General features: G+C 57.6%; 1 protein-coding gene across 8 annotated transcripts in view; it reads left to right on the top strand.

The window, feature by feature from the left end:
• The window catches only part of KLC4 (kinesin light chain 4), a 49,537-nt gene that overhangs the window by 10,333 nt on the left and 12,277 nt on the right, over positions 1–26,927 (top strand). For 2 of the 8 annotated variants that reach the window (XM_074949776.1, XM_074949780.1), the window contains exons 2-13: positions 8,022–8,292; positions 8,545–8,775; positions 9,180–9,258; positions 9,452–9,677; positions 10,065–10,152; positions 10,711–10,812; positions 11,498–11,671; positions 11,839–11,938; positions 12,606–12,658; positions 18,929–18,996; positions 19,954–20,062; positions 21,206–21,364. In XM_074949776.1, the coding sequence (XP_074805877.1) occupies positions 8,044–8,292; positions 8,545–8,775; positions 9,180–9,258; positions 9,452–9,677; positions 10,065–10,152; positions 10,711–10,812; positions 11,498–11,671; positions 11,839–11,938; positions 12,606–12,658; positions 18,929–18,996; positions 19,954–20,062; positions 21,206–21,364 (1,638 nt within the window). In that variant the 5' untranslated portion in view covers positions 8,022–8,043. Of the gene's footprint in view, positions 1–6,426; positions 6,572–8,021; positions 8,293–8,544; positions 8,776–9,179; positions 9,259–9,451; positions 9,678–10,064; positions 10,153–10,710; positions 10,813–11,497; positions 11,672–11,838; positions 11,939–12,605; positions 12,659–13,039; positions 13,650–18,928; positions 18,997–19,953; positions 20,063–21,205; positions 21,394–21,454; positions 21,492–24,169; positions 25,448–26,927 lie in introns of those variants that run through there. The other 6 variants (XM_074949783.1, XM_074949784.1, XM_074949782.1 and 3 more) reach the window with 6 other exon arrangements.

Raw genomic sequence — 26,927 nt, 5'->3', positions numbered from 1 at the left:
CTTACCCTTCTGTGTCTTGTTTTCCCTCTCTAAGATGGGGTCTGAAATGCATTAAGATCCTGTGATGAAAAGGGCTGCAGAAGAGAGAAGTGCTGTTTGTGGGGAGGTTCCCTTTGTGGATGTGGAAGTCGCCAAGTTTGGTTTTAAACAGCGTGTAGGCCTGGAAATTGACTTTTCAGCTCAAGGGCTGGGGTGGGAGCAGGGAGAAAATCTGAAGTCATTTGAACAAAAGGTGCCTGAGACTGTAAACTTTAGGCTGCTCTAAGTCGCAAATGTCTTGCGATGCTTTTTGCCCACACCTAGGAGAAAAGGAGGTGCAGGAGACCCATGGCATGTATCTCTGGCCACCCCTCACCGACTGAGCACAGGGTGCCAAGCATCAGGTTAACACAGAAACACAAAAAAGTTTGATTTGCCTTTGAAAACTTCAAGGAGGTGGCATGCTGCTAGCCATCCTGGCAGAGCTTCGGCTCCAGCTCCTCGTTGTAGCCCATAGAGCTAGTTTTAGCATTTATTTTATTCAGCAATAATGCAGGGAACCTACAGGCCTATATCCTGTAAGATGTTGGCTTCAGCAGTTAGCATAAGGCTTGAGGTCTATGAACTTTGGCACGGATAAATGGCCTAACCCCTAAGTTTTGGGGAACTGGTAATAGAGTGTTTAAGGGGAAAGTTTGTCCATAATGACATCAGCCAACCACAGGAACATGAGCTAACACCAGCTTTTCAATAGGATGGGAACATCTTCAGATGTCTGACCACAAGAGTGCCATGGTAATGATGCATATGATAAGTTGAGATAAATAATATACTAAACTATAGGGGAATGGCACCCCAACATTAGTAGGATAATTAAATATAAATAAGAAAGAGGGGAGAAACCCCTACTGAATATACATTAGACATAGTGGTGTCAGCATAACATATTACACAAGTTGTATCCCAGCCTGTGAGCTGGAGGAGTAACAGATGTAGCCCTTGGGAGGTGCCAGAATGATGGCCACTGGTGATGGTGATGAGGAAGATAATGGTTAACATTTCAGAACATTTTGTGCCCTGCTAGGGATGGTGTGAGTGTATGGGTGTACAGATGTACGCTCTGTATTATTGCTATCTACCTTGCTGGGTTAGAGTGTTTGTGATTTTGCTAAATGTAGTAATAAACTAGGAACGCTTCTGTATTTGTAATAAAGTGTGAAGGTTGAGGGCACATCAGGGTTCCCAAATAAACAGTAACTTTAATAATATTGGGCCTGATCTAGGGTCAAGAACCTGTCAAACCTCAGAGTGATAACTGGGACTTCTTAAGTAATCAATATAATTAATATACAATTCATAGATTAGGCTACACCACCCATGCTAAACAGCAACACAGAAGAGAGGGGATTGTTTCTTGTCAGGGATGTGACCTCCCCCAGGACCTCCAGCCCCATGGGGGTGGGAGGCTCCACCACCTGAGCTAAAGGAGTAATGCCTTTACCTCGTAGCAGTAGTACGTTCTTATGTGGGCCAGCCCCTACAGTGGAACACACAACATACGCTTACTTACTCGAAGTATCATTTAGCCTGTGCCACAAATGGGGACAGCAGAGACTCCTCAAGGCCGCTTCTGGCTGAGCCAGGACTAGCAGCCGTATTGCAGAACCATCACATGCTGCTGCCTCTCAGAAAGAGTAGGCCAAATCTGTGTGCTTGGCTGTGCTGTCATTGCAATAGGGGTGCTCTGCCACACCACTTCTACCAGCTGGACTAGCCTAGCAATTAGTTTGCATGTGGTAGACTTCCTGGGTAGCGGAGGAGGTAGGAAGCTGCAGGAAGAGAAGCAATGATCCTGTAGTTAGGCCACTAAACTGGGATCCAGGGAAGCTGGGATCTCTCTTGCTGTAACACAGACTTCCCATGCTATGTTGGGCAAGCCACTTAAGCCAGAATATTGGGAGGTGGTCACTAGCTTTATCCGTAACCTCTCTCTGCCTATATTGCGTCTCTGTAAACTGGGATAATTGTAATCACTGGAGCTGGATAAGGAGAAGTGAGGGGTTTGGAGGGGCGTGGGGGCATAGCTTTCCCAGGTCTGTGTGGGAGGGCATGCATGGAACCCCTAGAACTGAGTTGGGGGGACTGGGTTAGTTGGGAGGGTTGGAACTCTGCTAGGAGTCAGAAGCAGGAGTCTTGCAGAGCAGAGGACTGTGGACAAAGTAGTGTGGGGAGCCTGGAGATAAGAGTGCACTGCCCTTATTTATAAGGTGTCTATGGAGAGGCTCATTTAGGGTGTGAAAAGCCTTTGAAGGCTGGGAAGAGATTTCGCCTTCCCACTAACTCCTGTTGCAACTGTATGTCTGGGTGTGCACTCACATTGTGGGCTTGAGTGTGCTTTGTGTGACTGTTTTTGTTCTTAATTGAGCATAGGATCAATCAAAAGGTGCCTGGAGCAGCCATTTCCCCGGGTCACAGCACTGCCCTCCCTGAGCCACCATCCCTTGTGTCGCTCCCCATTCGTTTATCACTGCACCCCAGGGGAGTGGGGGTCTGGGTCCAGGGTGGTGCCTGGGGTAACACATACTAATGGCCAGCAGTGACCAGGCACTTTCCTCTGCTGAGATGGTGGCTCCAATAGCCAGTGTGTGCACAGGCCTTTGCAGTGGGGCTGTTTCTGGAGCACCGTGGGCAGGGGCGATCCCTGGGCCAAGCTCCCTGAGACTCGGAGCAACGTCCAATATTGTTGGCAAAGACTCGCTATCCCAGCCAGAGAGAGTAAACCCGGCCAGTGGCAGGGCCCCAGCCAGCCAGGCTCGCTCACATGCTGTATAGCAGAAAACATTACTGGGCTGTACATTACTGGGAGGTTGTTGTGCTCAGAGCTGGCATTGCACGACCCCAGACTGGCGTCGGCTCTGGCTCAAGTCTCCTCAAGGTAGGAAACTAGGAAATGCTCAGTTCTGGATGGTATAGCCCTTTCAGGATCCAAAAGGGGGACTCATATTTTTGGTTCCCTTTGCCTCAGTTTATCTAGCAAAGACAGGCTGATCTGCTCATGCAGGGAGCAGGGGAAGCTTGGATCCAGAGACTCCTCTCAGAAGCTGCTCCCTTTAACAGAGCCTGCAGTCCAGCAGCCAGTCTAGTAGTAGGGGTGGCTGTTCTTTGCTCTCCCAAGGGGGGCTCTTTAAGGAACACGCAAATGGTCTGTTTTACTCCCTTGGGTTGTGAACTCCATTTGACTCACCAGCTGAGGCTCCCACTTAGCACTTAAATCATATAAATATTACTTCTGAGAGCAGGGCATTCTGTGCCAAAAAATTAAAAATTCTGCTAAAAAAAATAAAAATTCTGCCCATTTTATTTGTCAAATAAATGTGGAGGCTTCAGCATGGCATTGGGGACCACAGGCCACTGGCTGCACAGAGGTGGGAGATCACTGTGCAGCTCCCCCTTGGGATACAGATTCAGTGGTGAGGCTGTATCCAACTCTGACACAGCGCAGGGACCAGGCCTGGCCCAGAAACACCCTAGGGCCTTGCCCCTTCATTCCAGGTGTGGGCAGGCAGGCTCAGCAAGGCAGGATCAAAGTGTGGAGGGGCTTAGTGTGGAGGGAATCCAGGTGTGGGTTGTGCAAGGTTCTGTGTGGGGCGATCTGGGTGCAGGTGGCTCAGTGGGGAGTCCAAGTGTTGGGGGAATCTGGATACACAGGGGCTTATTGCGGGGGTTCTAGGTGGAATGGTAATGGGACTCTGCAGGGGGATCCAGGTGAAGGGGGGAGGGGTCTGAGTGTGTGTGGGGGGGACAGAGCTCAGCAGAGGGTGTGGGGGGCTCAATGCGGGGTCCAGATGCTGGGAGAGTGGGGCTCATCGGGGGGGTGAGGCTTGGTGGGAGGGTCTGGGCATGAAGGGGTCTGGATGCACTGGGATTGGGTGGATGAGGGAGCAGCTCCCTGTACAAGGATCCCACCCCCTGCAGCTGAGGAGTGATGGGTTCAGGAAGTAGGGGAGGGAGTTTGCCGCGCTTCCTACAGCTGCGGGAGAAATCTGGGGGTGGGTCTGACTCTTACTAGCGGGCTGTGCAGGGGAAGAAGAAGTCCCATCCTCCCCAGCTGGGACTAGCAGCTGAGCTTGGTTCAGGGTAGGAGCCACTAGCCAGGTCTTCCCCAGTCCCACCCCTTGCCCTACAGTGATTTACCTCTCTGGTGGCTGCCTGGGCACCCGAAACATATTGCTGGGGAGGGTCTCATGACCGCTCTTGTGGCTTCCCCATCAGAAAGTCATTTTTCTGTGGGGGAACAAAGAAATCTGCTGGGGACATAAATTCTGTGCATTTACAGTGGCGCAGAATTCCCCCAGGAGTGAAATATAGGATTGGAAGGTGTAGTAAGCGGAGGCCCTGAAACATAAATTCTTGTATCAGAGGCCCAGTCTGAGGCCTGAAGCCTGAACTAAAGTAAAGCCTGAACCACAGTACCTCCAGGCAGTGATAAGCAAAGCTGGGCTGTGAGCCAGATCCAGGGCCCACTCACAGAAATTGTCAGGAAAAGGTTGTTAGAGGCACGTGCACACACACACATCAGGGCGAATGAGAGAAACTTGTGCCAAGGCGGCGGCAAGACACTCCGTAGACATAACAGGGAACAGGCAGGTGCATCTTAAAGACAGGGTCAAAAGGGCAACGTGATGGATAGATTCGTTTGAACTATGGTGAGTAATCGGTCCTGGAACGGTATAAAAGTAGGTCCCGGAGCGCATATCTTTGACCAGCCTAGGGGGCAGTGGAGTGTCCCGCCACTGACTGAGCTGTGTCCATTGCCAGGGAGCACAAATTCGTAGTATACCCTGTAGAGTCTATAGGGAACTATTACTGTGTTTCATTTGACAATAAACCTGGCTCAGGTTCCTTTGTACCTTACTAGAGTCTGTGGTTTTTGGGGGTTCTCTCGGGGTCTGCTGTGTTAGCTATCTGCGCAGAGCTGGGGCAGCACACAGAGGGAACATGCACGCAGCTGACTGTTATCATCATCGAACAAGAACGGAGCACCACACTGGTAGCTACCGACAACAGAAGGGACCTTGAGAGGTCATCAAGTCCAGCCCTCTGAGAGCACTGTGGCCTGACCAAGTAAACCTAGACCATCCCTGACATCTGTCCAACCTGTTCTTAAATACCTCCAATGGCCAGGATTACACCACCACCCTGAGAAGCCTTTGGGGGGAAGGGGCATTCTTCTCACTCCCACACTGGGGTCTGTGATTCACATTTCCTGCTTTCCCAGTGTCTGAGCCTGGGCTGAAGTCCTGTGTTTTGTGCCAGAAACTATAACTCCACCTGAGTGACTTAGGCGCAAGGCTGTGGCTAACATGGCTTTAGCGGAGACAGGGCCTGGGAGAGAAAGGCCAAGCCATCTTCAGGTGGCACTGTCCTGCCATTCTTGTGCTTGGGGTGCCCCTTTCTCAGGGTGCCTTCTTCAGATTGGCGGGGCTGGGGGGGGGGGATGGACACTTCTTCCTCTGGGCTCCTGCAGCAGCAGGCCCATCTCTGTTTTATTCCTTCAGGCAGCCCGTGTTTCATTGACTGTCTTTCCCCTGAGCTGGAAATCTCAATGACTCTCCTGAGCTGCCTCCCAAGCTGCAGAGTCTGAGGGCTGGTCTACATTTAACATGCTACAGCTAAAGCGCTTCAGTATAGACTAGTGAGCCCCAAACTGTGGGGCATGTTCGGGAAGGAATTTGCAGAGAATGTTCTGGGGAGTGTGGTGGGGCCTGGGCAGCCCCCCACCCCAGGGGGCAGAGAGAGAGTACCACCCTGTCTGGCCCTGCCCCCAGCCTCAGCCCATAGCCCCATTCCTGGCCCCCCAACTCTTGGCCACGGCCCAGCCCCTCTCCTGGCCCCAGCTCCCAACCAGGACTCCCGGGGGGCAGGCAGATTGTATTATAGGCAGCCTCCCTCTATCTCACTAGGTCACTGACTGCCAGTCTCCTCTCTCCCCTTCCACTTACTGTCTCACTGTGGGTGGGCGATCCTCTCCAAGTTCAGTGTGCAACTAGTGTCCCTGGGGCTGTGTCCCTGCAGCTGCCCAGACCACCTCTCCTCTGGGGCACCCCACCCCACCACAAGGAACTGGAGGGCTGGGCAGTCGGGGCTATCTTGAGCAGCTGCCTCCCTGAGAGCTGAGAGGGGAATGTGCCTGCTGGAGCGGGAGTTCTGTAGAGACTCCATTTGTTCTGACGTCCCTCATGCCGCACCTGGAGTGGGATTTCTAGTTATGCTGTAAACACAGGCAGGAGACTGTTGCTGAGCAAAGTGCCCATAACACACAAAGGTGGGTCCTAACAGCAGAACAAAGGCAAATCTGCTGCCAGCACCCTCCCTTCTCCCCTCCCTCTTCTGGCTGGCGTAATACCCTGGCCACCTGCCACCTTCCTTCCAGTGGGTCATATGAGCCCAGATTGCGCTGTCTGCTTGGTATCTCTCCATGCCTGCAGAGGGCAATGCTGGTGGGCAGACTCCACCAGTTGCTGCTGCATGCCCCAGCACTGGCACTAGGTCCATGCACCTAATCCAGCCCTAGGTAGGGACACTGAGTGAGGTAAGAATTGGATGTGCCTGGGGCAGTGGGTTCAGAGCCTGGAGCCAGGGCATTTGTCTGGCATGGGGGAGGCAGTGGGGATAGTCAGGCTGGAGTGTGAAGGGGCAGATCTTTGGGGGGTATGTCTCTACCATGTACCTTGGAGAGGGGGTACCAGACACCACCTAAAGCAGTAGTGGATGGAGGGGGGGGCTGGAGACCAGACCCTATGGGTCTGCCAGGGAGGGACAGCCAGGGCACAGGAGTTCTGTTTGCACAGTGTGTGTTGCTCTCTCTGGACTGCAGTTGTCAAATGTGACAGTGCTTTCCCTGAACATAGTCCGTTCACGCTCAGGGCTGCAGAGTGCATGCTGTCCCCGTTGCCCCAGGAACAGCACGGACGGCTCCTGTGCAGGGCTCCAGAAGTAACAATGGCACACTATAAAAACAGTAACTCTCACAGTTCCCCTGCAAAGGTTGGTGGGCTCTTATTCTCCCACTGGACATAGAGAATGAGGCATGGGCAGGGGCATGGAGCGGCTTGTGCACAGGAGCCCTGACTCTTAATGCTGTGCTGGGAACAGTCCCTTGGCTGGCAGCAAAGCAAATTACCCAGAAAAAAGGCTACTGTCATTCCAGAGAAGAGCCTCCCTGGGGAGTTCCATAGCATAGCTGTTGTGGTACTGTTATATCGCTGTTGGAACGCAGTAAACTTCCCTGTGTGGAACAGCCTTCAGTAACCTGTCAGTGTCTTCCCTCCTTGCTTGTGCTAAATCCTGTTGGTCACGCTGTACTCCTTTCCCCTGACTCAGCCCAATGCATGTCTTTGTTCTGGGGGTGGTGAGCCCTTTAGGTTGGCCGAGGTCAGTGCCTCCCAGCCCTGAGGCAGGTGCTTTCTTAGGGGATTCACTGCTGAGGAAGCAACAGACTTTGGGTTGGATTCTTTCTATCCTCCCTTTGTCCTTTCTTCTTACTCAGCCAAGGTGCCTCATGCCTCTTTGCATTCGTTCCCACTGGCTCCCTCTCAGTGACCTCTGGACTGGAGGTGTGTTCACCACAATCCCAGCTGCCAGTTACTTAACTCCGCTCTGAAAGGGCAGCTAAATCAGCTTTCTTAGCTGCCAAAGGTGTGGGGGCGTAGAGGAGAGCGTCAGTTCTGATGCTGGCTCTCTGTCTCCTGCCCACACACGCAGTTCCTGCAGGTGACAGACAGCACTCCATGTCCCACTCCTCTTAGAAGGGGATAGGCCCACAAAGCTCTCCCATCCTTGAAGGAGACGGGGTGAAGAGAGGAGAGGACTTGCAGAGAGGGGTAATCAAAAGCGTCTGATGCCTGGTCCCTGGCATCCCCTCTGACTTGTCTGTGGGCGTGGGGCTCTATGCAGCTTCTCTCTTAGGATCTTGCACCCTTGTAGCTCCCCTGGGCCAGGCTCTGACACTCACCAAGGCTCTGCTCTTCTCTCATTGCTAGGCAGGCGTGTAGGTGAAGGACTATGTCCACAATGGTGTACCCAAGGGAGGAGAAGCTGGACAAGCTGAGCCAGGAGGAGATCATCTGCAACACCAAGCTGGTGATGCAGGGGCTGGAGGCCCTCAAGAACGAGCACAACTCCATCCTGCACAGCCTGCTGGAGACCATCAAGTGTCTGAAAAAGGATGAGGAGGCCAACCTGGTGCATGAGAAATCCAATCTGCTCCGCAAGTCCGTGGAGATGATTGAGCTGGGTCTTGGGGAGGCTCAGGTGAGTGACGGGGAGGCATGGTAGCAAGGACATGGTAGGGGTGACCCAGGGGTCTGGCATAGGAGGGCAGACAGTACCCTGCCATCCCCAGGGGCTGCAGAATCCACTGCCAGATCTGAGCTTGGCAATGACTAATCTCTGTCTGGAGAGGCAGATGGGGCCAGGGTGCAGCGTAGTGGGGCTGCCCTGGGGGGAGGCTGTGCTGGTTCTCCTGCTGGACTACTGATGTTGCCGTTGGCTCTCTTGGCCCAGGTGATGATGGCTCTGTCCAGCCACTTGAATGCAGTGGAGTCGGAGAAGCAGAAGCTGCGCGCCCAGGTGCGGAGACTGTGCCAGGAGAACCAGTGGCTGCGAGATGAGCTGGCCAACACCCAGCAGAAGCTGCAGCGCAGTGAGCAGACGGTGGCCCAGCTGGAGGAGGAGAAGAAGCACCTGGAGTTCATGAACCAGCTGAAGAAATATGACGAGGACGTCTCGCCATCGGTAAAAGTCATTGCTGCAGGGTGCTCTGACTCCCAGAGCCATCCCACAGGGCTGAGCCACGGGATGGACGGGCCCTCCAGGAGTGCCCAGCATCCATGGCTTGCGCTCTGGACATCTGGCAGCGTGTCACAGTCCTGCCCCTCAGGACTCCTCTAGCCCCAAAAGGGGAGTGCGCTTTCGCCTGCCTGAACCAGGGTCTGTCTGCTAAGGAGCCAGCTGTGAGGTGGGACCCTGCTGCCAGGACCGGGAGTGAGACTTGAGGTCGGGGGGTGGGCTCACTGACCATGGGGGGACTGAGCTGCCTGACCTCAGTGGGGGCTGGACCCTGCACAGGGTGAGGTGGGGAGCTATCTTACTGGGGTGCTGGCACTTTACACTGATGGTTCTTCCCCTCCCCCTGCCAGGAGGAGAAGGAAGGGGACTCCACAAAGGACTCTCTGGATGATCTGTTCCCGAATGAAGAAGAGGATCATGGCCCAGGAAGTAAGTGGTTCCAGTCCCCCCATCCCCATCCTCCCACCTTCTCTGTGGTCTGTCTGCTGGGGCCTGTAGTAAGAGCCCTGGCTGGCTTGAGGTGAGTGGGTAGCCCAGCCTGGCTGGTGCTGTGAGCCCAAGCGGTGTGCGGCCTGTGCCTGGTGTCCACCACCAGCCTGGTTACTCGTGTGTGTGTTGGCAGTGCCCCACCAGCACAGCAGTGCGGCGGCAGCTGCCCAGCAGGGTGGCTACGAGATCCCAGCACGCCTACGCACCCTCCACAACCTGGTGATCCAGTACGCCTCACAGGGGCGCTACGAGGTAGCTGTGCCACTCTGCAAGCAGGCACTGGAGGACCTGGAGAAGACATCAGGCCACGACCACCCCGATGTGGCCACCATGCTCAACATCCTGGCACTGGTGTACAGGTGAGCGTTGGGATGGGGAGCAGAGCCCTGCCACTTCTTCTCCATCTACCAGTGCAGGAGTCTGGCAGATGTGGGCCTCCTGCATCTGGCAGAGTCTCCATTTGGAAACTGCTTTGGGTCAGGTGATGGCCATGAAGCCCAGGCCCCGTTAGCCTGGGGTGGGCTTTGCAGAAAGCTGTGGAAGGGCTGGGATTTGGGGAAAGCTGTAGGGCATGGGGAGGGATGGGAGAGGGCAGGCTGGAATGGGGGTACAGCTGTGGTTGTTGAGACTAATTGGGAATTGGAAAAGGCTGCAGGATTGCTGGGGGGACTGTTGTTCCAGGCGCCATGTGCTCAGAGTCCCAGCACTTTAAACCTGCACCGTGACTCACTGACTTTGTACTGCAGGGATCAGAATAAATACAAAGAGGCAGCCCACCTGCTGAACGACGCACTCTCCATTCGTGAGAAGACGCTGGGGAAAGACCACCCTGCAGTGAGTATCTGCTGCCCTGGCCCTGGAGGCACATGTCCTCTGCTAGCTGGGGAGTGGGGGCCAGGTAGGCAAGAAGCATGTCACGTTCCCCCCCATTCTCCGTGATACACCTGGCTGGGCTGCTCACTGATTGCACAGCAGGCTGCCACGAAAAGCCCCGGGTGGCAGGGAATGGGGCTCAGGCACTGGCCATGGAGCACCCCTTGGCATTCTGCCCCGCTATACCATGCTGGGGGATCAGGTGAGGGCACATGCAGTCCCAGTCCTGACTCCAGCACTTTTGGGAGGAGTTTGGGTTTTACCCTGGGCATCGTGGATAACTCTGTGCTGCTTCCCTAATGCACCTGGCACCTGCAGCTGGGTACAGGCTGCTTCTCCCTGGCCCGGTTAGCTGGGCAGAGTTGCTGTGTGCTGCCAAGCTGCTGCTGTGCTTCGCCCCAGCGGCTATAATGGTGAGTGCAAAGGGACCAGGATGGCCTTGCTCCCCACCTCCTCCTCTCCCCCAGCACATTCCTTCTGGTTCCTTCTCACTTCAGTGGGGTGGGGCTTTTCCTGTAGGTGGCAGCGACCCTCAACAATCTGGCTGTTCTTTACGGCAAGAGAGGAAAGTACAAGGAGGCAGAGCCACTGTGCAAGCGAGCCCTGGAGATCCGCGAGAAGGTACCAGCCTGAGCCCTCCCTGAGTGCACGTATACACCCTCACCCCTCCTGATGGGCTGCTCCCCATCCCTGAGATCTGGGAGAAGGTACCAGCATCGCCCTCCCGCAACTCCTCCTAGCAGTCTGCCTGGGGTGGGAGGGTGGGGAGATGAGTTCATGATTTGAGGACTTCAGTATCTCAGCCAGAGGTTATGGGTCTATTACAGCAGTGGGCAGGTGAGGTTTTGTGGCCTGCAATGTGCAGGAGATCAGGCATGATGGTCTCTTCTGGCCTTAAAGTCTGAGTCCCCAGTGCCCTGAAAAACATCCAGCAGGTCCCTGTAGTTTCCCCCTGCCCCCAGTGCACTGACCTCTACCACCTGCTCTCCTCCGGTCTCCAGCTTTGTTTTGTAGTGCCAGGGTCTCCATCTCCATTCACTGCCAATGAATCATCTCTCTGAATCTCCCTGGCATTTGGCCACCATGTCGCTACAGGCCATGCCGACTGAGGGACCAGCTGGAGTCTACTTGTTCCCTGCCTTTTAGCTTCAGGGAGTGCTGGGCAAGGGCTGGCATGCTAGAGTGTCCCTCAGCAGAGTAGGGCGTTCCCAGGAGTCCAAGGAGGAGCAGCCATGGTGTCCCCATGGGGCCTGCAGTGATCTTGAAGGGGCTGTTGTCTGAGGCCTCCCTTCTCTGGCTTCTCCAGGTTCTAGGCAAAGACCATCCAGACGTGGCCAAGCAGCTGAACAACCTGGCACTACTGTGCCAGAACCAGGGCAAGTACGAGGAGGTGGAGTACTACTACCGCCGGGCACTGGAGATCTACGAGAGCCGCCTGGGCCATGACGACCCCAACGTGGCCAAGACCAAGAACAACTTGGTGCGTCTGCAAGGAGTGGGGGCTGTCTGGGGGGCATAGGGTGGCATCTGGGTCAGTGAGGGAGGAGCTGGGGGAGCTGACTGGGGGGCCTGGGAGAGCTGACTAGGGGGTATTCATGGTCTCACGTGGCCCAGTGGGGCTTGAAAAACTCTCTCTATTGGCTGCAGGCCTCCTGCTACCTGAAACAAGGCAAATACAAGGATGCTGAGGTGCTGTACAAGGAGATCCTCACCCGTGCCCATGTGAAGGAGTTTGGCTCTGTGGATGGTATGTACAGCTGGAAAGGGTGGGGGGGAAGTGGGGAGCCTGGCCATAGCTCTCTGAGGAGTTGTTCCCCATTCCAGTTGTGGAACTGGCTCTATGCAATGTCCCCTCTGCTAGCAGGGCGAGTCCCTGCAAAGCCTGTTGTGCTCTGCACGCTGCCTGGGCTTGTCTCCATGCAGTTCAATGCTCTCAGCCACCTGACTGGGAAGGGAGAGGGCCCCCATTCCTCCTGCAGGGCTGGCACCATGGGATCTAACCAAAGACCTTACAGAGCTCAGTGACGCTGTACATTGTGGCTAACAGCTGTCCTTGCGCTGCCATCCCTGCGCATGGCGCCGCTCTCCCTCAACCATACAGGATAAGAGGAGCCCCAGAGCGGCTGGAGGCTTTCCCCAGGGCTAAGAGGAAGGTCATTTATGTGTGGAGAGCAGGTCAGTGACTATGGAACCAGCAAGGGATTAGCAGCCCACGAGCAGGGATGCAGCCCCTGCTGCAGTTGGGGAGGGCCCCACAGGCAGGGTCCTGTGGAGAGAGCCGGAGAGGTGCGTTCTGAAGCCAGTGCCCCCGGGATCCTGGCTGGTTTCTAGGTGGGGTGTGGTGCTGCAGCGTGTGGCAGGGCGGAGCTCCGGAGCGAGGTTGTGAACAGCACTCTGTTGTGTTTGCCCCACAGATGAGCACAAGCCGATCTGGATGCACGCGGAGGAGAGAGAGGAGATGAGCAAGGTGAGAGCAAGAGGTCAGATCAGCACAGTCTCTGACAGTAGAGACAGCCCAGTGGCTCAGCTTGTATGCCGGGGGTAGGGAAGGTCCTGTCCTGGGAGCTGGAGTCTCTTCTCTTCCCTAGGGGCAGGAGGGGAGTCTCTGCTTTCTGTAACCCCTCTGGAGCAGCGGGTGCTGCAGCTGGTCACAGCCAGCAGGGGGGCAGCTGGGGCAGGGCATAGGCACAGGGAAGGAGGCAGGGTGCTGCAGCTGGGCAGGGGCATGGCAGAGGTGGGGGTGCTGCAATTGCTCTCTTGTGCCTGTGTGGGAAGGAGGGCTGTGCTCTGGCAGGGGGGAGGCCGCTATGTGTCTCGCTGTGCCTGCATGTTTTCTGTTTGCTTGTAGTGCTCTCCCTAGGACACTCTGGACAGAGGAAGATGGCGGAATGACAGCGTGTTTCTGTGCCAGAGACTTAGCTTCCAGCCCCAAAGGGCCACGAAAGCCCAGCTCACTCCTGGGGTAGCCCATAAGGCTGATCAGGAGAAAGAGAACCTGAGAGGAGAGGCAGACAGGACTGGGAAGAGGCTGCAGTCTGCTGCCTCCATCATCTCCCCAGAGAACCTTCTGCAGTGTGCTACTGGAGCCAGAATGGGACCTAGAGTTCTCCCCGGCACCCTGGTCCTTCCAGTCCAGCTCTGAGTGAGGGCAACGCAAACCATGCCAGCATCTAGAGCCCCAGAGAGCACAGGGCCTTGGGAGCCAGGCTGCCTTCCTCGGGGTAGCAGCCCTGGCTCCCTGGCGAATGGGAATTGACCCCAGCAGCTGTGAGAGAGAGGGAGGTGCACTCCTGAGATGGACTGAGCTAAACAGACATACGGAGCAGGTGTCCCTTCTTAGGCAGCAGGCAAGATGCAGGAGCCCCCAGCACACCTCTCTCACCCCTCTCCCTGTGCAAATGCAGCAAGGAGGCCTCTCTCAGGTCTCTCGTCTGTGCGCAGACCCTGGACTGGGAGCCGGCAGTCAGGATTGGCAGAGTAGTTGTCTAGATGGCCAGGCTGGAGTTTGAGGGCTTGAGTAACTAACTCTGAACGCAGCAGGTGCTCGGCCCCTCTGAGATCCCACCCTGTTTCTGGGAGCTGTCCCAGCTTCTATCCTGCACAGTGCAATCTAGTCTAGAGGTCTCTCTCTTGGCCTTTGTGTGCCCCAAGCTGCAATCTCTTCACCTCCCAGTGTAGTCCATGTCGGATGCTGAGGGCCCCTTGAGAAGCAGAGCACCATGCTGGGCAGGGGGTGCTGCAGGGCGGCAGGACTGCCGAGACTAGCACACAAGCTGTAAAGAATCATGGTGGCAGTTCCATTGCTGCTCTGAGCTAGCTCGCCCCTTGGGTGCTCTGTGCTGCCTGCACCCACTGCTCCACCTAAGCAGGGTGGTGGCCCCTGGGCCATGCTGCCAGGAGCCTGCTGGGTTGATACCAGCATTTATTGTAAGCCACTGCATCGATGCTCAGTTCCAGGTCAGCTGGCCGTGCAGATAGCCTGGGTTAGACAAGGCCTCTGGGAAAGAGGAGGGAGTGACATGATAGTTGTCAAGGCAAAATTTCTAGCACCCGATAGCATTCGTGGGGTCTCCTCCAGTGGGGGGTGCCAGCGGGGTGCCAGTTCTGAGCAGTGAGGAGTTAGCTGTGGAGGAGGGAGAGCCTTTTTGGCTCCAGCTGAGGCCTTTTGTGGATGACTAAATCAAACGTAGGGCTTGGAGCTCTTGTTGGAGCTTGTTAATGTCTCCCGAAAGGAGGGCTGGTGCCAACCCTTGACACTGGTGGCTGTGCTGAATGTCATCCTGCCTGGAAGCAGCCTTGGGAGCTAGGTGATGGAAAAGGTGGTGGTGAGGCAGCCTTGGCATTGCCTGGAGGCCAGGCCTGCTGCAACTTTTCCATCCCTGCTCATCTGTCCTAGCGCTGTGCAGGGCCTTGAGATGATCCAGCCATGGATGAAGGTCAGGTGACAGTGCTGAGTCCATTAGGTCTGTTAGTTGCCTGTGATGCCATTGCCCATACAGTTCTGTTGACTCCGTTGTGGCCCCTGACTGGGGTGACTGGGCTTGCTCCGGAGGGCTTCTGCACCTGGCTACCTTGTCACCTAGGCTGAGGCCACTGCTGTGCAGAGCTCCCCAGGGTACTGTTGTGTCCCCCGTCCTCCGTGTGCAGGTGAGGTTCTGGAGGTTGCAGTGCCACCTGCCCAGATGGTGCAGGGTTAGTGCTCTCCCAGGGCTGGCTGAGGGCTGGCTGGAGGCTCACCCAGAGAAGAGATGCTGCTGCTCGTGTTTAAGGGGCAGATCTCTAGAGATTGACAGATGACATGTGGCCACCTCTTGTCAGTGGAGCTTGCTGCTCGGCTGCTTTCAGGGTATGTTGCTATGTGGAGGCCTACCTGCACTGCTAGCCTTGGTGTGTGGGATTGCTGCTCGGAGTGGCTCCGTGTCCTGTTGCTTTTCCTGTGCACCCAGAGCTCCATGGACAGGTACACTGTGAGCCCTGGCTCACAGGTTCGGAGATGAGGAGCTGCCAGGATATAAAGGGGTCTGGTGAGCCTGCAGCACCCTTCCTGTTTGCGTGTGCCAGGAGGTTCTGGGGAAGGCCCTTCTTTCAGAAAGGCAGCTCCCATGTCCCCCTGCTCTCCGTGGGCCTTAGTGTTGCTTTGACAGATGGGAGCAGCTCCCTTACCAGGGGGACTTGGAGGTGAGACAGCAGCTCAGGCTAGTAGACCACTCAGGCCTTTAGTCACCAACATCCCTGCCTGAGCCCTGAGGGTTCACATCTGCTTACCCACCTCTGGGCCCTGCCTCCCCGGCCTTGTGCAGCTCCATATGCACACAGTCCCAGAGATGAACTTCTGTCCTGGCGCCTACACTTTTAACTTCGAGCTAGAGAAATGAGCTGGCCTTATGGCTCTCCTGCTGCCATCTCAGGACAAGACTCTGCCACAAGGAGGTTCCACCAGGGTCCTGAAATTGCCTTGGCCTGTGTGGGGCAAGGTGGCTTCTTATGCCTGTACTGCCCCTTCCTGCTCCTAGCCCAGAGCAGCTCTGAGCTCCAGCTGGGAAGGAGTGGCTCCAGCACCCAGCTTTTCTGGGAGCTGGGTTTGAGTGGTGTGCTCTCTTATCACGGGCCAGGACTGGGCCTTCTCTCCCCTGTACAGGGCTGAGATGATTTCCAGGCTACTGCTAAGCATAGAGACTGTGGGGGGCTCTGTCTCCTGCTCCACCTCCTCCAGGTGAACTCTAATGGAGGTGGCTTCGTGTGTTGGGCATTCTGCAGTGCAGAGATGCTGGTGCCAGCCGTCCCCCAGGGCATACTGTGGCTCCCACCACAAGCTAGCAGCAGTGGGCTGGGTGTAAGGTGAGAGCTGTGTTGTAGCCAGTGGGAGACGTGTGTGCTAGCCTAACCCACAGGTGGTCCCTGTTCCCTTGAGCTGTGCTCTCTTGGTTCTGCGTAGCACTAGCCGAGCCCCTGGGTTGAGGGGTGTTGCTCCCATTCCCTCCCAGGCCTGGAGACCCTCCCCCTGCCATACCTGGTTGCCTCTCTGTTTTCTCCTATTAAAAAGCATCATACCCATTTTGGCAGAGCTTCACTTTCTTTCTCTGTACTTACCATTTCACCGAACATCACGATGGGGCTGAATGCCTGGGTGGGGTGGATTTACTAGCGTCCAGGCAGTGGCGGGGGCACATGTGGGGATTGGGCAGGGCCAAGGCAGGAGCTGTGCCCCCTGGGGAGGGAGGGTACTGGATATGGCAGTGGCAGCTGGAATGGTCCTGGGCTCACGGTTTGGGACATGCCCCCTGGTAGGAATAGCCTCACTTTCCCCATGATATGGGGGCTGGGAGGGAGCTCTGTGGTGATGCCATCTTGGGGTGCTGCAGCAGATATCCTGGCTGGAGAATCAGCTGGTGTTTAAAAGCAGGGCGAGGAGATACACAGAGTCTGTGCCCCAGCCCTTGTCTCCCGCTGTGTGAGCATGCTGTAATTGGGATGCTACCAGAGCCCAGATTGCAGCCCACCCCCGAACATCTACACTGCAATTTCATATTCCCTCAGCCTGAGCCGTGGGAGCCTGAATCAGCTGGTGTGGGCCAGCCCCCAGTGTTTTATTGTATCAAGAGGCGGCACGTAGACCTTACTGGAAATAGCAGGCAGTCAGCGAGAGAAACTCCATTGCTGGGGTCTTGAAGCCTCCAAGCAAACAGTCTGTGGTTCAATACAGCCAAGTTTAAATGTATCATCTAGGAACAAGGAATGTAGACCATGCCTACGTAATGAGGGTCTCTACCCTGGCAAGCAGTGACTGAAAAAGATGTGAGGGTCATGGTGGATGATTGGCTGAACATCAGTTCCCACTGCATCACTGTGGCCAAAAGCACTAATGCGATCCTGGGACGCATGCACGGGAATCTCGAGTAGGAGTAGAGAGGTTATTTTACCTCTCTGTTTGGCACTGGTGTCAGTGCTGCTGGAGTCTGTCCAGTTCTGGTGCCCACGGTTCAAGAAAGCTGTTGCTAAATTGCAGAGGGGTCAGAGAAGAACCACGAGAATGTTTAAAGGATTAGAAAACCTGCCTTAGAGTGATAAGCTAAATAGGCTGAACTCTTAGAGTCTAACAAAGAGAAGGTTGAGGGGTGACTTGCAGACAATCTGTAAGTACTTACATTGGGAAGGAATATTTCACAATGGGCTCTTCAGTCTAGCAGACAAAGGTCTAACACAACCCATGGTTGAAAGCTGAAGCAGTCAGTGTTTTGTCATTGCCAAGGGGTGAGTGGTGTGCTCCAGGTTGATGGTATGTGTGCAGGGTTGGCCCCAGGCCCCGTGGATGGGGTGAGGCCTGTACCCGCTAGGGTTGTTTAGCCTCCCGTTCTCTGTCCGGGGCGGTCTAGCTGTTGACCTCATAACTGTGCCATCCTGTGGCCGAGGTGGTCGTGCTGGGGTATGGCAGCACCTGCTCTAGGTCCACCAGCCCCAGAGCCCATTATTCTGGCTGGCCATGCAGGAGGAGGAACTGCAGCTAGATGCCCAGCAGGGCACACCTGGGCTCCCATGCAGAGGGAGGGCTGGGTGTAGCCTCTCACTGTCCCCACATCTGACATGGCTGACATGCTTCCCCTTGTGGTCTTGGAAAGGCTGAGTTAGCCTGGGCTCATCCTCTGGCCAGGCGAGGAAAGCCAGCCTGGAGAGAAAGGGCGTGTCTGAGTGTCCCCGCTGGCTGCCTGCCCTGGGGCTTGGAGTGACAGGCCCAGGGGCTGGAATTCCTCCAAAGGGAGTGGCTCTGCCCTGTGGGAAGGTTCCCTGGGCTCACTCAGGCCAAAATGCTCTCAGTGGGGCCTGGAGAAGCCACCTAGACTGGAGTGAGACTCTGAAATGGGAGGGGCCTGATGTGCAGAGCTGTGAGCCCCACTGCCCTCCCTGGGTGCTCCCCCCTTTGGTAGCCAGGACCCTCCGAGCCTAGCTCCGGCCCCTGGGTGAGGATCTGGCCCTTTAAACCAGCCCAAGGACTGAGTTCTGAATGTTTGGGCACTTGGCTGTCTCCTTTGTGCAGTGCTTAATTTGTAATGAAAGAGGTGCTGAGGCTCCAGCAATTTGTTTACATTCATAACTGATGCAGCAAGCCCAGCAGTGCCGGGGCTGTGAACTGCCAAGCCTAGAGATCATGGGGCTCAGGCCTCGCACAAACTAAGCCCTGCCTTTGTGCCCCGGTGACTGTGGGGTCAGAGGGCAGTGCCCTCTCCCGCTGCCTGGAACATGTACCCAGGGTGGTGCACACAGCATTGCTACTACCCCAGCCTTGGTTGTGGCACTGCCACCCGTGGTGCTCAGAGCCATCTGCCCTGGGCTTAGGTCCGTTTCAGCCCCAGCATTGCTGGCCCCACTCGGGCTGGCGTGGAAACCAGCCACTGTGCTTGTGAAAATCTCCGTGAGCAGTGGCTGGGCAGGCAGGTCCGGCCCCAGGGTGGGGCAGGAAAGTGCCAAAGTGCCATGCCCCAGCAGGAGGTTGGGCTCTAGGGATGGGGACTGGGATGGCTCAGGTCAGCTCTAGGGAGCTCAGGCTGGATGTAGAGGTCCTCTGGGGGGCCCCATAGAATTGGGGGGCAGGGATGGAAAGCGGGATGTTTAAATGCTGAGCTGCTGCTGGCCACAGCAATCAGGGTAGGGCTCAGTCCAGCATGGGGAGGGGCTGTTCTGGGGGCCTGAGGCAGGTGCCATGGGGCTACTCTAGCTAACCTCTCTTCTCCTTCCCTTGCAGAGCAAACAGAGAGACGGTGACCCCTATGCAGAGTACGGCAGCTGGTATAAAGCCTGCAAAGTCAGCAGGTAAGGCGGGGCTCAGGGAGCTAGGGGACCATGGCATCAGCCTTGGCAAGCAGCCCCTCTGGAGCCAAGGTGCTGCCCCGCCAAGCCCCCATCGCAGTAATAGCCCCTGCAGTGCTTTCCTTGCATCATGCTGGCTGCCCCGCCCTCTCCAGCACATGTCAAGGGTTGGCCTCTTTAGCCTGATTACTTTATCATGTACGTAAATTTACTTTCATTGTCCTCTGCCTGTGAGGATCCAAAGAGTGTGCCATGTTGCTGCAGATCTTGGCTCTCTCACCAACAGAAGTTGGTCCAGTAAAAGACATTCCCTCTGCCCCCGTGTGTCTCCGTAACCAAGCCAGTCGGACAGGGGAATCCACATTCCTCTCTCCAGGGCAGGCTGGACATAGGAGCCGCCTCTCAAACACACGTGAAGAACCTATTTCCAGCAGGTGACCCTAACTCTGTGCCCACCCCATCCATAGTCACTCGATGATTTTCAGGGACAGCATGTCACCAGCTGACACATGCTATCTTACCTGACACTTTAGAGACGTAGTGTGATGACAGTGAGTTGGGGCAATGAGTGTCAGGCTGAGCTATGTATGGGGTGCCCTCTGCCAGTTGGCCAGAGCGGCTGTGAGGGCCACAGGTGCTCCTCAGGGGCGTGTAGCATCTGTGTGTTCACAATGCCTTCAGGGAAAGCTGATGGCTGGGCCCTCCTGAGCAGCGTGGCCCATCCCAGAAGGCCTGGCCAGGCGCCTGGTGGCTCCATTCCCCTGCTCTCCCACTCCTGTCTGCCAGAGGGGACCAGCCCAGCTATGGCTCTCCCCTGGAACGCTCTCAGGGACTGCCACAGAGCTGAGTCTTCCCAGCGTGGCAGGCGCCCCAGCCACAGCAGAGGAAGGGGTGCCAGCCAGGAGCCGCTGGGGGGATAGATGGCTGCTGCCTGAGCCTCACGTTTCCTCTTGCCCCCAGCCCCACGGTGACCACCACCCTGCGGAACCTAGGCGCTTTGTACAGGCGCCAGGGCAAGCTGGAGGCAGCCGAGACGCTGGAGGCATGTGCAGTGCAGTCTCGGCGGCAGGTAACCCCTGGGATGCCCTGGCAACCTGGGCAGTGGGATGGAGCTGAGGGGCGGGGGAGGGGTTGCTCGCTGGCACATCCCCTCAGAGTGGCAACAGGATCTCTTGGAGTGGGGTCCTGTGATGCCTACCCCCGGCCAGGCTCCCTAGGCCCGGTGGGTTTAAATCCATGCAGTCCCATTGGCTCCCCTTGGGGCTGGGGCTTGGGAGAGACGTTCAGGGGTGTCTGTGGTACAGCAAGGAGCTGGAATTCGGGAAATGCTCCTGCCACAGATCTGTTAGACTGGCCGGTAGCTTGTGAGCCATTCATCTGCACCACAGAGGTTGCTGGGGAGAGGGGAATTTTCCGAGACAGAGGCATGAAGAGATCAAACTGACCGTTGGACATGCAAGGTCCCAGGCCTGGCAGTGCAGCCGAGGGCTGGGTGAGCGGAGTGACTGAGCGGCTCACGAATGGGTGACTGCTGGGGGCTGGAAGGTAGCAGAATGTGCACTGGTCTGTTTAGAAGGGCTCCAGCAGAGATCCTGGGAACTGCAGAGCTGGAAGCATGGCTCGTACCAGTGGAGGGGGTTGGAGGGTTAATAACTAGAACGCTGAAGCCCCTGGCTGAATGTGAGACGATAGCCTGACTGGCATGGCTTCGGCAAAGGGCACTAGTGCCCCTCAGAGCTGAACACATCAGCAAAACAGCTGCTGAGCGGGAGCGGCTGGACCTTCCACGAGGTCATTCCCAAAGGGCTGCTCGGGAGGGACACCAGGCTGCTAGCTACAGAGGGGTATAGGTGATGGCTGGTGGGACTGTCAGCTGTCCGGTCATTCTGCTGGCCAGAGCCCTCCAGCCAGGCTCTGTCCGGCCTGTGTGTAATGCTCTAGCCGGCCCATTCAGTGAGGTGAGCTAGGTGGAGGGGACGCCCTTCTCTCTCCTCTGCCTGCAGCAAGTCTCTCTTGGGCTGTCCCTTCCCTGCTGTGTGTGGTTGGCTTTGTGCTGCCTCCTTCGGGCCCAGCCCCCCGAGAGCATTCTGGCCCTGGAGATGGGGGCGGGGGATGGGCCGTGCCACATCCTGGGGCAGATGGTGGCACTGGCTCTCAGTAGCAGCGAGGGGCCAGCCCTGACATGCATCCTCTTGTGCCGATCCCCCTGCAGGGCATTGACCCCATTAACCAGACCAAGGTGGTGGAGATTCTGAAGGAGGGAGCCAGCGCGGAGAGGAGGAGGAGCCGCGACAGTCTGGGGGGCAGTGTCAAGTATGAGAGCGCCACAGACGGTAGCGAGGAAGTGAGTATGGGCGTGCAGTGGACCGGGGTAAGTACAAGTCCACCATCAAGAACTGCCTAGGCCAGCCGGGAGAGGCAGGGGGCAGCACTTGCCCAGGGGCCCTGGCCACAGTGCTGCCCCCTGCAGTCTCAGGAGCTGATGGCCTGTCCTGGCATCCCTGCCTGCCTCATTCATTCCCTGCACCTTGCCCTGCCCTCTCTCGCCATTAGCCAGTCGGGCCAGGTAGAGGAGCGCCTGGCAGTCGCTCCGAGGGGAAACTCCTGCTCTGAGGGGCTGCTGAGCCTGCTGTTGGAAATGTCCAGAACGAAGCAGCCCTGGCTTGCCCCTAACCCAGACTTGGCATCCCCTTTAACACCCTCCTGGCTATGTCTGCATTGCACACGGACTGCCAGCCCTGAGTGGGATTCCTGAGGGAGCCTGGCGGACAGCTCCTGTGCCCTGGGGTGGGCAGCACCCTGAGAGCACCCTGCTGGTGGGTGGGAGGGGGTGTGTGCGTGTGTGTGTGACTGGGGAGTGGTTAGTGGGTTATAGCTGCAGGCAACTCCCTACCCTCACTACTGCCCCAGGAGGCTGAAAGCCATATATCCCCTCCCAGTGTGTGCCCCCTTATGATACACTGCCCCCTAGTGGCATCAGTCTAAGGGAGGGGTCGGGAGTTAGGGCTCAGTGGGAGCACAGGCCAGGCAGGGAGGGCAGGAGTGTCTCCAAAAGAGACTGCGCGTGACCCTGGTGGTGGCTTCCATCCGGCTCTGGAGGCCAGGGCAGGCTTGCTCTGAAAGGAGGCAGCCTTTCTGTTTCCATTGCTCAAAGGGGCACCAGCCTCCTGGCCCAGAGGAGTGGGCATGTGAGTCTAGCTCGGGCATGTGAGTCTAGTGCACAGGGTCAGACTCATGAAGGGCAGTGGGGAGAGTGTGGGGCACGTGGTGCTAGGGAGAGGGTGTGTGTTCTGGCTTGGGGGAGCTGTGGCACTGTAGCTAGTTTCTGGGCATATCCGAGCTAAAGGATGAGGGCACGGCGCATGGTGGAGGATGGGCTTGGCCTAGGCTAGGCAACTCCTGACTGCTGTGACCCTGGCTACATTAACACACACCCCCACCTCCTCCATCAGCTCACTAACTCCACCCCACACGCGCACCCTGCATGACCCTCTCCTCCATCCCCACTTCTCACCTCCCTTGCCATGACGGCCAGGCAGCACCATGCCTCTCGCTCTCTTGATTGTGGATTGTACCCAAGTGGAGTAACCTCTACAGGCAATGTGGGGAGTCCCGGGGCTGGGAGCAGAGCTGGCAGGGAGCCCCCGACGGCTGCGAATAGGACTGGCGAGGAGCCCACAGGCTGGGAGCGGGGGAAGAGGGTCTATCCTTCAGGGGCAGCAGAGGTGGGGTTCTGGAGGACTGCCCCACCTGGATGGGTCTCTGAAGGGGCCTGTCATCCCCCAGAGAGGGTGGATTGGGGGCTGCCGGGCTCTGGGTCCAGAATCCCCTACCACTGATCTCCTGGCTTGCCTTTCCCTGCGTGGTTCCTCCCATGCTGTGTCTGCACTATGGTGCCCTTTTGATCTGCTTTGTTCTGGTGGTGGGCTGGGAGCTCTTTCCCTGAGGGGCTGCCCCAGATCACACCCTTCCTAGAGGCCCAGGCTATGCCACGTCCCAGCCCAAGCTGCTGCCCTAGCTGGGGGAAGGCAGTGCCGGCTGTCGTGTCCTGAGCCAGGGAGGCCTAGCAGTACTTCTCTTGCCTGGCTTGGCAAGCCATGGAATGAGGCCAAATGTAGCTCCAGGGAGGGCTGCAGCTCACAGCTGCCCCAGTTGAGGCTGAGCCCTGAGGAGGGAGGTGGGAGTCCCAGCCTGGTGGCTCAGTGCATTTCCCATTCCCCACAGCTCTGCTGTCTGCGGGCCTGGCTGCCCGGCTGGCTCCCCCGCTGCTCTGCTCTGCAGTAGCTCTGCCCCTTGGCTACATGCCCTTCCCAGGGGTAGATGGATTCAGTTAACTTAGGATCTTGTCCCTCATGGGCAGTTGCTCCCTGCTCTGATCTGGAGGATTCAGAAGTTCCACTTGTGGCTCTGATACTAGCTACCCATCCCCTCGTGCGAACCCCCAGTCCTGCCTGTCGAACCCCCTGGGGCCAAAGGTTGTGTAGCTTCCAGTGGTCAAGTCAATGGGCAGAGAAGGCCCTCAAGTGCCAGAGACCTCTGTCCATGAACTGCTGTCCTGCCCTCCCCAGAGCAGCTCCCCATGGCAGCAGGTTTGCCCTGCAGTGGTTTGGGCAGGAAGGTAGCACCGAGACCTCCCAAGGGACGTGCTGCACGTGGGCCCTTTATAACCAGCACTAGGCCTGCAGGGGCTTGAACACTCCGCAGGAGAGGGGGCAGGGGACTCTGCTGGTATTTCATTAGCAACCCCAGCTCTGCCTAGCTACAGAGCCAGTGAAACTGTGGCTGCAGCCCAGCAAGCCAGCCAGGAACGGAGAGGAGGAGGATGGAGGCACTGCTTGTTAGGCACTGAACACCAGGGAGGGCGTAAGAGCTGACTGGGCCCGGTCTGGAGCCAGCCTCCAGGGCCTCTCAAACCTTCCCAGGCCTCTGTGTCTGCACACAAGGAGCCTCTGTCCTGCCTGCCGCAGCTCTGCCCACTCACCCCCTTTAACTCCACGCATTTCAGGCCCCTGGCTGAGTCTTCCTGCTCCCCTAGGAATGGCCAGTGCCCAGTTGCAGGGCAGCCGTTTGTTCTGGCTCTGCCCGGGCTGGGGCACAGCCCCTGCCTACCCTCCAGGGTTACCTCCATCCTCACTATGGCCTTGTAAATGATGTCTTTCTCCTCTCTGTGCACTAGGCTTAAATGCCTCCTGAGACTCCCTCTTTCCCTTCCACTACAATCACCTGGATGTATGTGTTGTACCTTCCGACTTTTCCTCCGCACCATCCCTCCTTCCACCGCTCCTGCTTTCCTCGGCAAGGACTCCACGCCAGTCCCCAGCCTACCTTCCCAGCGCGCGAGGGGCGCCACAGCACCTGCAGAGGAGCACCTGGCTGCAGGGGGCTCAGCCGCAGTAGTCTGTCAGCCAGCAAGAGAGCAGGAAGAATCTGCATGGAGCTGCCTGCTCCCTCTGGCCAGGGCAGGGCCACTGCAGGGATCCCTCTGGCCCCCAACCTCTGCTTCTGTCCTTGTGTCACTGGGGCCTGGCCTGCTGATGGAAAGTGTCCTCGCTTCTTGGGTGCGCACCACACGCCCAAAGGAGCTCACCTCCCCCCCATGCACACTCCCCCATCTTCCCACAGACTGCTCTGTAACACGCACACGCCCCGAGCCTGCCAGGCTTCTCCCCTAGCTGCCAGGGCACAGGGAGGCTAGGGGGTACTGTTTGGGGTGTGCAGGCCTGGGCCATGTGGGGGATCTGTGCTGGGCTGTGTGTGGGCACTTTGTTCCCTGTAGCCTTGTATCATGTTAGAATGGGCCTGTGTCTGGCACCACTAGGCCGTGCTGGGCCAGAGACTGGGGCAAGCAAGGGTGGCTCTGCCCTGTGGGCTCTGAGGCCCTGCTCTGACTCACAGGATGGTAGCGCTGGGCTCTGGCTGGGGCGAGGATTGAAACAGGTGCCAAGGCTGAGGCTAGCAGAGGGCTGCCCAAAGCAAGGGGTCCTGCCCTGCAAGCAGGGGCTGTTGATCCAGACTCCCCGTCAGGGTTGGGGGCAGCATCGGAAGGGCCTGGCAGAGGCAGGGGCTGCGGGATGCAGACATGGGACAAGCACGGCTGCGTGTGGCTTGTTCGGTCCTGGCCTCTCTGCTGAGGCCGTAGGGCAGGGTGTCCAGCCTGGGCTCCCTTATGGCCCTGGGGTGACGGCGCTGAGAAACCAGTTCCAACCCAGCCTGCGTTTCCCCCGTAGCTCCGCTTGGGGGGGACGGGGAGTGGGGTGAAGCAGCATGTGCTCTGCTGCTCCTTTAAGAGGAAGGGAGCAGGGAATGAAGGTGCAGAGGCTGGAGCCCTGTGTAGCCAAAGTAGCAAGGGAAGGGAGCAGGCAGGCCGCAGCCGGAGCTCCCAGCAGAGTGGGACAGCAGGAGGCCCACACGGGATGGGGGCGCTCCACCTGCGGCAGGGTGAATTGCTTTGGGAGGAGCAGTAGGGAGGGCTGAGGGCATGCGGGGGGACGGAGGGAGAGAGGGGCTCAGTTCTGGGAGCTGGCTGTAGGGAGGTAAGGGGGTGGTGCGGGAGGAGACAGAGCAGGGCATGTTTCTGAGGCACAAGATGGGACTTGGACTGGGGAGTCCCCACTTCCTTCTCTCAGCCCAGCTCATACTCAGACAGCAGCTGAGCAGTCTCGACCCAGGCAGGCCTGAGGGACCTGGGCTGGGAGCTGCATTCAGACTCCCAGGTCACTGCCTTGTACTTAGGAGGAGGCTACGGGGAAGGGGGGCCCTGATTGTGGCCCTGGAAAGGTTGGTTACCCCCCTGCTGCAGACAGAGGGGCTGATGCCGAAGAGGGGTCTGTCTGGGAGCGCCTGAGAAGTGTGCTGAGACCACAGCTCCCTTCAGACAGGGCTCCAAGCAGCCGGCAGCAGGACTGGCTCCCAGTCCAATGGCAGGGGCATAGAGAAGAGAGCTAGGTCGCAGGGGCCATGGGAGCTGGCAGGGCTGCAGCACTCTAGAAGGGGTCTCCTAGGACCCTCTGCACAAGGGGATGCAGTGTGGGGGGCTGCCTTGCCGGGGGGGGCATTTGCCTGGTGCTCTGTGCTGTGTGTGTGTCGGGTCGCTTGCCCCAGGCCTTGGTGGCCCAGGATGGGTTGCCTTGCAAGAGGGAATGTTAGCCCTGGTGCTCTGTGCCCTAGTAGGGATTGTGGGGCAGGGCTCTGTGTGGGCTGTGAGGAAGCCGACCCTTGCTGCTGGCAGCCCCTCTAGGCCCTGGCATCCAGTGCAGGGGTGGGGGGTGTCTTTACCTCAGGGAGCCAGAGCCCTGTTAATGCCAGATGCACAGCAGCTGCTGCCTTCCTGCCCTGAGTGCAGAGGAGCCCCTGCTGAGTGGTATTGGGCGCCCAGCCCACTCCCTGGTAGCCCACAGGCCAGTGCCCACATGACCATGTTCCAGCCCGAAGCAAGGCCTGGGCCAGGACACTGTGAGGAAGCCTCTCCTTGGTGGCTGCTCCCAGTGCTTCCCCAGAGAGCTGTAAGCCAGCCCCTGCTCCTGCGTCTCTTCCGACCATGCCTTGGGCCCCTGCATGGCTGTACATTCCACCTGCCACCGAGTTATTCAGCGGCCTGCTTCTGGCACTGGGCGTGGGGAGCACCTCTGCCGCGGCGCGTCTCTCTGACGTGAACTGGGGCTCCCCGTTGATGCTGTGAACTAACTTACCTCCGATTAAAGGCAGCCAGACCTGAACTGCTGCCCTGTGCTTCTTTCCATGCGACACAGGCCAGGCGCCCCAGCTCTGCCGGTACTTGGACCGACACTGGGTGAAGCAAGCCCACTCCTTCCTTGGGCCTGGGTGTGCTGCAGATGCCCAGCCCTGGCCCACTCCAGCTTTCCCAACACATTTCCAGGAGGAGGGGAGTGTGTGGGGCCTGTGTGTCTGTGTGGGGCGGGCGTCACAGTGTGGTA

This window comes from Natator depressus, chromosome 3 (assembly GCF_965152275.1).
Source record: "Natator depressus isolate rNatDep1 chromosome 3, rNatDep2.hap1, whole genome shotgun sequence".
Taxonomy (NCBI): domain Eukaryota; kingdom Metazoa; phylum Chordata; order Testudines; family Cheloniidae; genus Natator; species Natator depressus.
Note: the sequence above shows the minus strand (reverse complement) of the source record. Positions and strands in the feature narration are given on the sequence as shown.